Below are 15,625 nucleotides of genomic sequence, written 5' to 3' on the forward strand. Positions count from 1 at the left end.
GCAGCACTGTAAAATACCCTTAGGGCTTGTCTACACTGGCATGTCTGCACTGGCAAGTTTCTGCACCATAAGTTATACCACTTCTATTAAAACACTGGAATTAAACCACTGTTGCGCGTCCACACTGTGCTCCTTGTGATGCTGGAGCGCATCCACATTAGCAGCTCTTGCAACAGCAAAGACAGCAATGCATTGTGATAGCTATCCCACTGTGCAACTGGCCACAAGGTGCTTTGGGAAGGGTTTGCAATGCCTCATGGGGCAGGCACAGCGTCACATGATGTAGGTTTCCCAATCCCATTGTTCCATGGGCATCCTACTACATTGCCAGCTGCTTTTCAACTGAAGAACGGGGGAGCGAGGGGGTGTGTGTGTATGGATGGGGGGGAGAGACAGTGTGTTTTGGGGGACACTGTCAGCATTCTGTCTTGTAAGATCAGACAGCAGCAGGAAGCAACCAGTCCTGGGGGAGGGGGAAACCCTGACATCAGCCCCCACTTCCCTCCCTGGGCTCTCTGCACAGCAATCTGTCTCTCACACACTCACACTCACACCTACCTCTGTGTTCAACAGTACGAGCTTTCCACATTAATGGTTTGCTTTGTGTCCCGGAGCAGATCACCACAGCATGCACAGGCTGTCAGAAAGGGTGCTTTGAAAGGGCAGCCAAATTCAAAACAATGAGCGGAGTGGTCATTTGAGGCATTATGGGACTGCTCCGGAGGCCAATTATAGTGCAGAAAGCAATCAAGTATCCACTGGCAATAGCGTGCAGGAGCCTCTGCAAATAGCCTTACGACTCTTGTTGAGGTGTTTTTTGAAGCGCTGCAACTGAGGAGTTTCTGCGCACAAAGTGGCTTGGCAGTGTGTACATGTCTGCAGTTTGAGTGCAAAAAGCTGCTTTACTGCACAGAAACTTGCCAGTGTAGACAAGCCCTAAGTGATGCTGTGTAATAAGGCAGTGAACAAATGATAAAGGTGAAATCTTGGACTTACTGAAGGCAATGAGAGTTTTTCCATTGACTTCACTGGGGCCAGGATTTTGTCCTGTAAGTTTAGTAACTACCAAAAGGCCATATTCTCCAGTTGATCTCTACAAAGTGCCTATTAACAAAGTGGAAAATCCATTTGATTGTGAATCATTGGAGTCTTTAACTTTTGCCTTCAGCCAATTGATTACAATTAAAAATGAAATTCTGCCCTCTCCACTAAAGGTATAGGATATGCTCTAGCCAAATAATCAGAGTTCTGATTGTTACTTGTCAGGCATATGTTGATAAGCCTGAATATTGGAAAAAATATGCTGTGCCTAAAAAAACAACAAGGAGACCGGTGTCACCTTAAAGACTAACAGATTTATTTGGGCATAATCTTTTGTGGGTAAAAAAACCTCACTTACCCACAGAAGCTTATGCCCAAATAAATCTGTTAGTCTTTAAGGTGCCACCGGTCTCCTTGTTTTTGTGGATACAGACTAACACGGCTACCTCCTGATGCTGTGCCTAGTACCTACTGAGTCACTTGTGGTGATCTGATGATGAAACACAAGCAAGCTCAATGGTCTCTCTCTCCTTGCATGTTTCTGAACCATATACCTTAGATTAATATCTGTTTTGTAAAAACTTTTCTAACACTCTCACATAATCACTTCTGTGGGGTTTTTTGCTGTTGATGTGGATATTATTTTATAAAAAGACAGTTTAAACCAAGCTATCATAACATCTGTTAAACTGAAATGGACTTGTTGCATGGAGTCAGGATATAGGAATGCTGTTCTGATGCCTAACTATAGATCAGAGCAACTCTGAAAATAAAAATATTTGGGAAAATGTAGTTGAAATCAAACTCATAATTTTCCATGGAAAATTTGCCTTTTTTTAAATCAAAGCCAGCTTCCTTCCCCCCAGTCTTAGATATTTCAGGTTTGGGCTTCTTTGAAGAGCCAAAATTTGTCTCCTTTCCATGGTACTTTCCACAAACTTTTAGTCAAAACCCCAGTTTTCTATCAAAACCGCTTTGGGAAACATTTTTGACCAGCCCTATCATATAAAGTTTCCAGTCCTGCAGTTCTCTGCATGAATGGTTTTGTCAATAACTGTAAGGTTTTTGAAGTCAGGTACTCATATCAACTTACTCTGGTTGGCTCCTGCATTCAGGATTTCCAGCTGCTTACTATTTGTAACAATGGTTGCCGAAGTGTCACTCCCTTCAGCTGAAGCAGAAAACTTTGCTACTTTTTTCTTTCATGCCCATTTTATAAAGAATAGGAAGAACTGAAAACTTAAACCAGTCTCAATTTCTTTGACTACTTTCAGGTGTGATTTTGTTCCTATTGCCATCAATGGGTATCTTTTCTTTGACTTGAGTAGAAGTAGGATGGTGGGCCCGCTTTTTTTATCACTGTTACCTACATCCCTTCTTCTCTCTCTGTTTTGACAACCACAATCTTGTGTTTACATTGGGAGAAACATATAGTGCCTCTTTTCTGTTTGAGTTTTGAAACACAGCATAAGAAAGTATATTGCAGTTATTCTGGGGAGAAGAGCCGTACTGAATTGAAGGGAAAAGAAGAAAATAAACACAAAGATGAGAGGAATGAAAGTGGCAAAAATTAATTTTCAAAACCATGTACTGGTCAGCAGTTTGGTAACTTGCTTAGTTTCTTGTCTTCTAATTTTTACATTTTTAATTTAAAATATCTGTGTGGAAACTTGGAGGGGCTCTATATATCCCTCCAATTATTATATCCAGAGTTAAGGTTCAGTAACTTCAGTTGAGCACAGTCATGCCCCAAAGGAGGGAAATGAGTGAAAAGGATTCTGAAGTTTAGTTTTAAACTCTACCTGTATGTTGCTAAATGGGGTTTAAACTAAAACTGCCACAATCGTTCAGACCAGTGGTTCATCTAATTAGATCTCCTGTTTCTGATAGTGACCAGCACCAGATGCTTGTGGAAGGAACTTTAATCCTAAACCTGGACACATAAACCAAATACCCACGCTGCTAACCCAAGGGATTATTGTAGGGCTCTTGATTGGGGCCTCTAGGTGCTACTGCAATACAGATATTTAATAAATATAAATTAATAACTGTCTTCAGAGTCTAATCTCTCCCAGGCCTCATCTGCTTTGCTGTTCTTCAGGCAGCCCACTTCCAGTAGCTACACTTCTGGCTCTCATTGCCTGACCCTCAGCAGTTGGTATGCATTGTAATCCAATTAACAGCCCTGCTCTCATTCACTATCCCCCCAAAGGCAATCTCTACCCTAGAGACTTTACAGTGGCACAATTGTACCCATGCAGCTGTGCCGCTGTAAGGTCTCCCGTGTAGTTGCTCTATGCTGCCAGGAGAGAGCTCTCCCATTGGCATAATTAAAACACTCCCAATGAGCGGCGGTAGCTATATCGGCAGGAGAGACTCTCCCTCCGACATAGCACTGTCCACACTGGCACTTCTGTCAATGTAACTTATGTCACAAAAGTGTTAATGTAGACATAGCCTAAGAGACCGCTACTCGTGAGTCCTGAGGGGCAGGAAAACCAATATCCTAAGCTTTGGTTATCGCTGATAAGCAGTAAGAATACAGCAGTTGAAGAATACTGAATTAATTCTGAATTTGAATTACAGATTTGGAAGTTGTGGTCTGATATTCTATCGAAATATTAAACTGTTCAGATTGAGTTAAATACTCTTTAACTTAAACCCTCTGCATTAGAAGCTGATTAGGAAATGTGTGTGCACCTTTCACTTGGTATAATTGTTCCATTTTTAAATTACTCCTATTCCATTATCTGTGTGGGAGATTTTGAATTTATGAAATGAATTTGTAATCTTGCCTTTCAGTCTTCCATTTTATGCTGTGTTTGGCTGTTTTTGTGTCTTACAGGTTACTGGAGTAGGCTATAACAGGTTTGGAGAAGTCATACTTGATGGTGATGTTATTCATGGGTATAACAACCCCTCTGTTAGCAGAATTGTTGAGGTAAGATCTCAACACAGTAAGCAGTCTATTTTCATTGAATTAGTACAGGAATTGTATATTGCCTTGACCTCTGTTTTATTTGTGTCTTTTTAGGCAGGTTGTGTGTGCAATGATGCCATAATTAGAAACAGCACTCTAATGGGAAAACCAACAGAAGGGGCCTTACTTGCACTTGCTATGAAGGTGTGTACCTAATTCATGGTGGTTTTTCTCCTCATGTCGAACATTAAGTTCATAAGAATGAGTGTTTAACTATAGCACTAATAGTTTGTATGTTTTCATTGAAAAAAACCTCTTTCCTCCATATAAAGAATCTTTTATTATGAAAAATTACTGGGCATCCTGACAATTTAGATAATGAATAGGAGATGAAAATGGAACTGAAATAAAATGATGTTAATATTTGGATCTGATTTTTTTTGGATAACTTGTCTATTTTTACTTTGAATTTTTGACTGTTTACAGTTTAAAGTTGTCATTTAATTTGGTGCTAGCCCATTTGTCAAGTGATCAGCATCTGTTCTGAAGCTGGAGAGGATTAGAAAAGATAAAATAGTGGCACATGAGCAATTGATTATTTACTGGCACTTAAATAGTACCTTTCAGAGTTGCAGCATTTAAAGTGTTGGATACAGGGACTTTCAGTTGAGTAACTTTTGGTTAAACAAGATTTCCTCTGTATGCTGCGAACTACTAAGACTACTTGGACAGGTGACAGTGAACCCCGGTACCTAATCTTTCTATGACTGTGCGTAGCTTTGTATCTATGTTGTGTAATGCAGTGATGTTCAGTTTTCCCCCCCATCTGGGACTCAGAATCCACACACAGCTTCTTGCAGAGACCCATTTAAAACCCCACACTCTTGTGACTCCACAAGGATTATGGGATTGATTGTATGAAAACTAGCGGGTGGACTACAACCGCTTCTTGCCATCCCTGCAGTGCACTTTGCTATGGGCAGGGGGAGTGGGGCCATTTTAAGATGTGAACCAAGTAGATTTTAGAGTAGTGGGGTTTAGCAGGTAGGTGACATTGCATTATTTTTAATCAGCATATTTTCTCCCAGAGTTGAGTGGGGTTGGGAATGGAGTTAGAGTTGTAATCAGGGTTGTGGTAGGAAGAACAGCAGACACATTGAATTTTCCCCCAAGCTTCACTCTGAGTCCTGGAAGCCACAAATTTTCAGATGAACTTTTTACTGTGGTGGAGATTTTGTTGTGATGCACCTTAAGGTTGCCTCCTGCAATTTGAAAACCACTGATCTTAGTTCTACTGAGGAGATATGAGTTCTCCTATTTGAATCTCTGCTGTGGTCTTGCTTTATAATTTTGGGCAAGTCACTTATTGCACTGGTTCTCAAACTTATTTGATCAGGCCCCCCTCCTTTGTGTCTGTAGTCATTCATGCCACCCCCAGGCCCAAGTACATGTACTGCCACCCAACTCTGAAGGCAGGGTGGAGAGCAGCGGCTGCTGGCCGGGCACCCAGCTCTGAAGGCAGCACTGCACCACCAGCAGCACAGAAGTAAGGGTGGGAATGTGAAAAGTGATATTTGTCAATATCACTTTTCACAGCAGATTTAGTGCCACCTTGCAACCTTCTGTACTGCTGCTGCCACCCTGAGGCTGACAGCCAGAGCCCCACTGCCTCCAGCGGGGGGGGGAGGAGGAGAGCCTGAGCCCAGGGCTACCTCCTGATGAGGCATGTGGGAGGTGGAGGGGAGGAGAGCCCGAGCCTGGGTGGTGGGGCTTCAGCTGTCCTCTTTATTCCCGCTTCCCAGGTGTGCACGACCCTTCTACACGAGCCCCAGCCACCTGGGGCTGACAGCCAGAGCTCTTTTTAAAAAAAAAACAATCTCTACACACAGTTCTTGTCTCCTGTGACACATTCCCATGCCTCCCTTGGGAGGCCCACCCCATAATTTGAGAACTGCTGACTTAACATGTCTGCCTCTGTTTCCCAGCAATGCAATAGAGGTAACATGTGCCTATCTCAGTGGTTTGCAAGCTTGAGTCATTATAAAGTGCTTTTTAAAACCTGGAGAAGGGGCTGTAGAATACTAAAATATCTGCTCTAGAAGTTGGATATGTTTTAATGAGCAGTGTGCAACAGCAAGATCTGTGTTTGCACCTAGGTATAACTATGAGACACTGAGATCTTTGGATGAAAGGCAGAATATTGTATAAGAACAAAGTAGATGTGATTTTTGAAAATGTAAAAAAATATACTGTTGGTGACTGACATTGAAACATAAAAAGGTGTGGGTTTGTTCATTGGTGTTTATCTATCAAAGCTTCTATCTAAGCTGGACTAGTGTGACTTGCTTTTAGTTTTAATAGGGAAATAAAAACTGAATGGGTTTATAAATAACTAAGAATGAAAATGAGCCATTTGAACTTGTGACTTGAAAGGCTAGTAGCCTGGCTAAATGAATAAAAATGTTTTTGATATTACGGTTACATTTTACACAGATGGGGCTAGATGAACTCCAGCAGGACTATATTAGAAAAGCAGAGTATCCCTTCAGCTCAGAGCAAAAATGGATGGCTGTTAAATGTGTGCACAGGACACAACAGGTAGGCCTTTTCCATGGCTATTTCCTCACTCAGTGATGTTAACTAACTTCCTACAGCACAGGAAATGGTGTACAAGCTATCTCTGATTAACTTCAGAAGTTGTGTACAGGAAGGGAGTAGCAAGCCAGCAGCATAGCGCTACACCTGTGAGTGTGAAGGAGAAAGTTTGATAGTGAAACTAGTTTAATTTTCTGTCTCTGAAGTGGTGGTTGAAAACCACAGGGAGTTTGTGGAAGTATACAGTGAAATTAAACATTTAAAATTCTAAATTTGAGCTCCTCCATAGAAATCTCATGAGATTCTGTTGATGTTCTGCTGTTTTCTTGGCAATGTAGTTACATGGCAAGAAGGAATATACCAGTTTAATTCAATTCCTTTCTCTGTTATGTGAAATAACCATTTCATTTGGAATAATGGGGGAAATGAACTTTCTCCATAACATATATCTGTATGTTTACCTCCTCTTCCTTCCTTCCCTCCTGCCCTTTTCCCCCCCCCCCCCCCCCAAAAAAAAAAAAGTGTGTGGCAGGTGGAATATTTCGGTGCTAGTGAAAGTAAGAATTGCTGTTAAGTCTGACCAGCATGAAATAGCTACAGGCTCCTAAACAGCATGTGTCATGGAAGGCAATGGATCCTGGATTTATGGAATATCCCTCTAGTGCTTATGGCAAAAAAGTTAGCTTGTTGTTAAAGCTTCAAAATAGCACCAGAAACTCTCTAGTTGTGGAGATGGAAGGTTCTAATTCGTGGCCTGCCCACTTTCCATGCTGCACTGCTTCAAATTCTGAGAGCATTAAGTCATCAGCTTTAGGATAGAGTTTGCAGAAGAATTAAGGAGAGCTTAGCAGCCTAGATTTGATTTTTAAAAATTACCTTGGGAGCCAAGAGGATGAAAGGATTCCCTAGCATATACTGCAGGTAATCTCTTCCCCTACCCTCAGTGTTTTGATGTTCCTAAATTTGAACCTTTTCACTACACCCCCTGTTGATCTCTGAAACAAAGGTCAATTGGGGAAAATTACAGTACAAACAACCTGACTACCTACAACAACTTAAAATATCCTGGCTTCACCAAGACCTGAACAATTGTGTAATGTATAGAGGATTGTAACATACAGATATTTCTTTGACCGGGTAGCTGGCCTTCTAATTTAAGGCCTTGGATGTGGACTCAGGAGATCTGAGGCTACCTCTACACTGCAAATGGGGTTTGTACAATTTGCAGCTTGTATGGATATACCTGTGCTAGCTTTAATCTAGTGAGGACACAGTGGCATGAGCTGTATGAGCCTGCCTGACTCCCTGGGTAGGCCATACTGAAGCCTATGCCACCATGTTCTCCTTGCTAATTTTAGCAAACTAGCTAGATGTAAAGCTAGCACAGGTACATGCACCCATGCTGCAAATTATACTCAGTCGCAGTGTAGATATAGTCTGTGTTCTGTTCCAGATTCTGCCACACGCTTCTTTCTGTGCTGCAGTTTCCCATCTGTTTGCCATTAGTGCCAGTCAAAATGTTTTTATGGAAACTAGGTCTCAAACCTGATCTCATTCTTTAAGATTACAAATTTGATGAAAGTAACTGCATAAATCTAATATATTTAGACTTTGTACTACACAACTTGCTGATTAATAATATTGTGTAGTCTGAATTTTTTAGAGTACGCATTAAATGGCTCAAGAATGGACATCTCAAAAAGTAGTCCTCAATGGGAATCCTCAGTGAATTGGGATGTTTCTGGTTGGAGTTACACAGAGCTTGGAACTAGGCTTGATGCTATTGAACATTTTAATCAATGATCTGAAAGTAAATATAAAATCACTGCTGATAAAATTTGCAGATGATACAAATGCAAAGTTATAAATCTAGGAATGAGGAATGCAGACTATATTTACAGACTAGGGGATTGTATTCTGGAAAGCAGTGACTGTGAAAAAGACTTAGGGATCATAGTGGACATACAACTGAACATGAGCTCCCAGTGTGGTACTGTGGCAAAAAGGACTAATGCAACCTTTGGATGTATAAATGGGAGTAGTGAGTAGAAGTAGGGAGATTTCACCTGTATATGTGGCATTGGTGAGACTCCTACGGTGTATAGTTCTTGTCCACAATTTAAAGAGGATGTTGAAAAATTGGAGAGGGTGCAGAAATGAGCCACAAAACATGATTTGAGAGCTGGAGAAAATACCATTCAGTGAGAGACTTACAGATTCTGTGAATCTGTAAACTGAGGCTTCCTTTTCACCCTTTGTCTTGTCTATTTAGGACAGGTCTATCTACAGACCTATATCCGAATAACTGTTCAGGGATGTGAAAAATCCACACCCCTGAGCGACATAATTACACTGATCTAACCCCCTGTATAGATAGCACTATGTTGACAGAGCCTCTCCCACCGCCATAGGTACCATCTCTCGGAGAGGTAGATCAACTACACCAAGGGAGAAACTCTTCGTTAAAGTGCTACCGATGCAGCTGCGCTGTTGTCAAGCTGCCCATGCAGACTAGCCCTACTGCACATTAGCTTTTCAGGACATGAACTGTCTAATGTGTGTATCCACAGTGCCTAATAAAATGACCTAATTTCAAGAGGGCTTTCTAGATGCTACTGTAATACTACTAATTTATAGACACCTCTACCCCGATATAACGCTGTCTTCAGGAGCCAAAAAATCTTATCGCGTTATAGGTGAAACGGCGTTATATTGAACTTTGATCCGCCGGAGCACGCAGCCCTGCCCCCCTGGAGCGCTGTTTTACCGCGTTATATCTGAATTCGTGTTATATCAGGTCGTGTTATAAAGGGGTAGAGGTGTATTATGTATTTAGAATTGCACTGTTATGAAAATAGATTTTCGCTTTAAATGAATGCGTTAGCTCTTACATTGCAGAATGTATGATATAGGTTAGAGGACTCTAATTACTCGTGAATATTTTTTTTTCTTTAGGACAAACCAGAGATTTGCTTTATGAAGGGAGCTTATGAACAAGTGATTAGATACTGTACAACATATAACAGCAAGGGGCAGACCCTGCCTCTCACCCAACAACAGAGAGAACAGTATCAGCAAGAGACTATATCTATGGGCTCTGCAGGACTTAGGGGTAAGGCCGCTCTAGTGTACCATCTCTACAGGTTAATAAACCGCTTAAATGTGTTGCTTGACTCACTTCTTCATAGTAAGTGTAACACAATTTTGGAGACCTTAAAACTTTAAACTCAACCTTTTCTAGTTTTGTTGTGTTCACCAATTTCTTCAAATTAGGACTGGGTGTGAAACTGGCACTTAAACTAAAGGGTTAAGTAATCACATGACTGACCGTGGATGTTGACATATTGTACCTCAGGTTTCAGTTTCTTCTCCTGTTTCTGACCACCCAAGAGATAAGACTCATCACCACTTATCTGTCATCTCTTTTTCTGCAGGAATTGGTTTATGGGTTTTTGGGGTAATCCCAGGTTCTCCCCTGTTTTCTTCTGTTTTGTTTCATCTCATATGATTCGATCTATGAATATGTGGGTTAGAGACCCTTATTTGAGCCACAGGTTTGTGTGTGACACTTGCCTGAACTAGTCAGCATGACTAAATATTGGTCAGAGGGGGTTGCTAGAGTTACTGCTGCAGTCAGAGTGCTCACAAGGAATGGACACTACTTCTTCGGGCGATGGTTCCTATGTGTATTACACATGTGGGCACGCACACCATGCACCTAGGTCTGGAATTCCTTCAGTGCAGTGTCTGTTGACTTGCACATGCTCAGTAGTTCTCCACGTGCTCCTGATCGAGGGTATAAGAGGCAGCGTCCTCTTCAGTTCTTTCTTACTGTTGCATGGCCTGAGTTGGAATCGTGTCCTCCTTTGCTATTGCAGAACCTGTAAAAATGTAATTGTAAATTTATGTTTTAGCTTAAGAATTCCAGTTAGTATATAGTTTAGTACAGAATAGAATTACTCTTCTTCCTCTTCACCCTCCCCCACCCCCACCCAGCTGGTGAAAATTCTCCTGGTCCCAGGACTATGCCCAGGGTCCTGGAATTCAAGAACTGTCTCTCCTGCCCTCAATCCTTCTCCATCAGCAATAAGCATCACCGGTGCATGTTCTGTCTGGGTGTGTCACATATCTCTAAGTGCAGTATGTGTAAATCCTTCCTACCCAGAACTAGAGAGGCCTGAGAGCTCTGACTGAAAGTTCCTGATGGAAGAGGCTACGAGGCCCTGCACGGACCTGGGAGACCCTTCCCATCCCCTGTACATCAGCCTCAGCTGACCAACAGTGCCCCTCCAAGCACGAACCTCAGAGTGGAACACTTAACATTGAAGCCCAAGGAGTTGTCACATAGGGCCCCCCATGAGAGTAAGACACTTGCATGAGCATAAGGGCAGCCCCCTCAAGCAGACTGTCCAAAAGAAATGCGTTTCCTCCCCGAGCTGGTCCCGATTGGGTGAGATGTTGTGTACAGAACTGGCTCTGCTGAAGACCCCCATGCTGAAGGGTAAGACATGGAAGAAAAGAGATGTCTGTTCTCATGGAGACTGCAGGGGAGAGTGGAGAGAGACTCTCATCAGTCCCATCCACGAGTGCAGGTCTGGATTCATCATCGGTACTGCCCGCTTAGCCATTGATCATCCAGCTGTGTCAGAACTCTCGTACTCTGGGCTGTACAGAGACCTTAGTAATGCTGGAGGCTATCTTCCTCCCCTACCTGCAGTCTCCACTCTGTTCAGGCCCTGCTCTCCTGAGAGACGTCCTTACCCTGGAGGAGGAACTGGTACTCTTGTCTCAGAGGCCCCATCTCCATCCATGGCGCTGGAGTGCCTCAGTATCCATGGTACCACTGTTACAAACGGAACCATCCTCTGAATTGGAGGAGTCAGAGGAGATGGCTGCACCAGTATTTCCGTGAAGGCACAGGAGTCCTGGCAGACAGGTGAGACCTTACTATTCCTCCAACTATGACCCAACCAGGGACAACTAGTATCGAATCCTGTTGGGGCTACTGTGACCGATAGATCCTTCCTTCTGGTCTTATTGGGGTCCTCGGGACCCCTATGGTAGGCACCCAGACCCTTTTCAGGACTTGTACTGTTCCTCCCCTTCTTGTGCATTGGTGTATGAGGAGGAAGAACCAGAACCAGTTTTGCTGGTAACACTGCTTCCAACAGGGGAGCTTCCCCATCATCCCCAGACACTGCCATCACTCCTCCATCGCTGCCTTTGCTGCATGACCACGGCAACATCAATAGTTGTTGCAAAGGGTCACTGTTGATCTACAAATCCCAATACAGGAGGTCCAGGACCCTCACCATCGACTACTGGACATTTTACAACCACAGGTACTGACCAGGTGGCTATCCCAATCAACGAGGCCATATCTGAACCGGCCAGAGCAGTTTGGCAAACACCGGCATCTTGAGCCCCTACACCTTGCTATGTCAAGAGCTTGGCCACACTACCGAAAATCTACTTTTGCAGATAAAGGGTCAAAGAGACTAGATCTCCTGGTTGGGAAGGTTTTCTCCTCTGCAGGCCTCCAATTTTTGTATTGCTAATTGCCAGGCCTTATTAGCAACATATGATTTTAACACCGGGTTTGCGGACTTTAAAGATGATCTGCCCATGGAAGACCGAGCCCACTTCCAGTCCTCTCTGGACGAAGGAAGATTGATATCAAAGGTGGCTCCCCAGGCTGTGGGAGATGCTGCAGATACAACATCCAGATCTTTAGCCACAGGACTGGTCATGTGAAGGCTTCAATCATTGGGCTTCCCTAGGGAGGTCCAAAATACTATGCAAGACCGCCCCTTTGAGTCCAATCTTCTTAATGAAAAGACAGACGAGCCTCTACATTCTGTAAAGGACTCAAAGATCCACCCTGTGGTCCCTGGAGACTTACACCTATACTTGCCAGCATCGCCTATGGAGCTTTTTTAAAAAGTGACCTCACATTAGCTATCCTCCAGTCATCTGGTACAGAAGCTGATTTATATGGTAGGTTATATACCAGTTAGTTTAATAATAAAAAAAAATACAGTAGTTCTTCAATTTCACATTTGAGTTCCTTCAGAATTCTTGTGTTAATACCATCTGATCCTGTTGACTTATTACTGTTTAATTTATCAATTTATTCCAAAACCTCTTCTAATAACACCTCAATCTGGAACAGTTCCTCAGATATGTCATTTTAAAAAGAGTGGCTCAGGTTTGGAAATCTCCCTCACATCCTCAGCCGTGAATATCACAGCAAAGAATTAATTGTTACTGTAATTGGAGGCTCCTAGAGGTGTGTGGTCCCTATCTGTATTCCACTATCCACCCTCCCTCCCCTCTGCTTCAGATCCAGTTGGATTGCAGTAGGAGGAGAAACTGGAGAGGTGTTGACGCATGCTGCCTCTTATAGCCTTGGCTGGGAGCACAAGGAGAGCTACTGAGTGTGTGCGGGTGAATGGACCCTACTTTGAAGAAATTCTGGACTCAGGCGCGTGGTGCATATGCATACGCATGTATGGAATACAGATAGGGACCACACATCTTGAACCTCCAGTACAGTAAGTAAGCTCCATTTCTTCTGTAGGCCTCTAAATTGTCTGAGAAGACACGCTATTTAAATATGGCTGCTTGTTGTTTTTAACATTAAGGTTGATAAAGAGGGGGAGAGGTGTTACACAGGAAACTTGCGGGCTGACAGTCCATCCATGACAGTCTTTCATTCGCCTTTGCAAAGGGTCATGGACTTGGTATACTGATCTTTACTTTGTTTCATGGATTTAGTTTTAGCTTGCTTACAACCTTATTTTTAAAAAATATTTGTGGATTGAAATCACTTACCCTCTTTATATAAGCTGACAATATTTAGCCTCTACTGGTGGGCCAATTTATCCTATATTGGTGCACTTAGCCTCCTATTCATATTAATATTATGAAAAACAGTAATTGTGTGCAATAATCAGATCCTAATATACTATTCTCTAAATACCAAAAGCAATTATTTTTTCATGTGGTAATGACTTCCGAAGCTGGGAAAGGGGTGTCTGTGTTTCTCCCCCTGCCCCCCCTCCCCTCCCCCCAACACTCCTTGGAGAGGCAAGGCACCAAAAAGCAAACCAGAATATATCTAACAGCAGTTCCTATTCAGAGAATTGTGACCTGAGGGTGCTAGCACTATCTCACTTTCTGCTGTAGCCTACCTACTAAATGAGGCCCCTGTCCTGCTAATATTCACATAATACACCTCTACCCCGATATAATGCGACCCGATATAACGTGGTAAAGCAGTGCTCCGGGGGGGCGGGGCTGCGCACTCCGGTGGATCAAAGCAAGTTTGATATAACGCAGTTTCACCTATAATACGGTAAGATTTTTTTTTGGCTCCCAAGGACAGCATTCTACTGAGGTAGAGGTGTAGTTGCATTGATTTCAATGCATAAAGTTATTCATATATATGAGTGTGTTTTGCAGCATTGGGCCCGCAGTCTGTAAGCACCAATCATGCAGGTTTTTTTTCCAAATAAAAATTTATTTGAATTATATCCTTTTAGAAAATATATAGGGTGTGTGGTTGAAATACTTATTTTGGAAAGGGGGTCTGTTAATGTACTATGCTGGTTAGTTATTAAATTGTTTAGTTTTAAAAGATTAACTTATTTTTCTTGTTTTCTTAAAGTTCTGACCCTAGCCTCTGGCCCTGAGCTGGGACAGCTTACTTTTTTGGGGCTGGTGGGAATAATTGATCCTCCAAGGACTGGAGTAAAAGAATCTGTCACTACACTTATCGCTTCAGGAGTAGCAATAAAAATGATTACTGGAGATTCACAGGAGACTGCAATTGCTATTGGTATGAATACACCTCTTCCTCTCATTTTGACTTGTCGGATGCCATTAACGATTTTATTAATTGTTACTCTAAAATGATTTGTGGTGCAAATAAAAAATAGAAGTAAGGTTTTGTGAAATTTACAAATATATATAGACTCTATACAGTTTGTATTTTAGTAGACCTAAGATTGTCAAATGTGATGTAACAGGAAAGAGTGTAGTTTAAACTGAGTATCCCTTTAAACTATAACTGTCTGAAAATTGTTTTTATACCTAAGATTTGCTGTAATTGAGACAATTTTGGTTTAGTTGAGTGTGGTTTTTTTCCCCCCTATCTGAGCATGCACTACTGCTAATCAATTTAAGAGTTCATTTTTATATAGTTTTTCCCTGTCTGTGGGGGGCCTTTCACATAGCAGCAAGGGAGAAACAAACACTTAGGAAAACTGGCCCAGGTTACTCAGAGCAGGTATGGTACCAGTAATTATTTCAAACTCTTTTTTGTATATGTGACTGGATTTCAAGTTGAAAGTGGCTTTTTTGTTTTTTAACTTTGAACAAGTTACCTAGTTGACTTCTGTACTTTATTGGTTTACAGAGGAGCTTGTCACAGAGGGGAATTCTTTGTGTGGGCTGATGATGAAGCTTTGTAAAGGGAGTTAAATTAGATTGAAATTTCACTTTTGCCTGAGGCTTCTCTCCCTCTCTTCCCCCCCCCCCTTTAAACTTCCCATTTTATGACCCCATCCTTTCTCTACCTGTTCACATCCATTTGCTAATTTCCTATTCCTTTTTTTGGATTGTAAGCTCTTTGGGACAGGGACTGTCATTTTTGCTATGTTTGTTCAGCACCTAATACAATGGGGCACTGACCTGCTTGAAGCCTCTAAATGTTAATGCAAATATAAACATGTAATCAGAATAGACTTCACGACACATTTGTTATTTCTCAAAGTTCAGGTAACTACTCCAGTCTACTGATTCAATAATGAGTTATGAAGCTACTGGAGTAAACCTACATGTAGCAAACGTTAAGGCAGAATAGAGGCAGAAAAACTGGTAGTCTGTTAAATCACTATCTTTTTAATTTCGTTCCAGCTAGTCGCCTTGGGTTCTATTCCAAAAATTCACAGTCCTTCTCAGGAGAAGAAATGGATTCTTTGGATATTCAACAGCTTTCACAAATAGTACCAAAGGTTAGTATAACACCTCCCTCTTCTATCTCCCCCCTTTTTAGTCTCTTCTTAA

The 15,625-nt window shown here is 42.1% G+C and overlaps 1 protein-coding gene across 3 annotated transcripts in view; it reads left to right on the forward strand.

The window, feature by feature from the left end:
• ATP2C1 (ATPase secretory pathway Ca2+ transporting 1) overlaps positions 1–15,625 on the forward strand; it is a 127,341-nt gene that overhangs the window by 90,957 nt on the left and 20,759 nt on the right. For all 3 annotated transcript variants that reach the window (XM_026658342.2, XM_026658341.1, XM_026658340.1), the window contains 6 exons: positions 3,887–3,982; positions 4,076–4,165; positions 6,455–6,559; positions 9,512–9,668; positions 14,226–14,396; positions 15,476–15,573. In XM_026658342.2, the coding sequence (XP_026514127.1) occupies positions 3,887–3,982; positions 4,076–4,165; positions 6,455–6,559; positions 9,512–9,668; positions 14,226–14,396; positions 15,476–15,573 (717 nt within the window). The remainder of the gene's footprint in view (positions 1–3,886; positions 3,983–4,075; positions 4,166–6,454; positions 6,560–9,511; positions 9,669–14,225; positions 14,397–15,475; positions 15,574–15,625) is intronic.

The sequence above is a fragment of the Terrapene carolina genome, unplaced genomic scaffold (assembly GCF_002925995.2).
Source record: "Terrapene carolina triunguis isolate 2854851 unplaced genomic scaffold, T_m_triunguis-2.0 Scaffold428, whole genome shotgun sequence".
NCBI classification, from domain to species: Eukaryota; Metazoa; Chordata; order Testudines; family Emydidae; genus Terrapene; species Terrapene triunguis.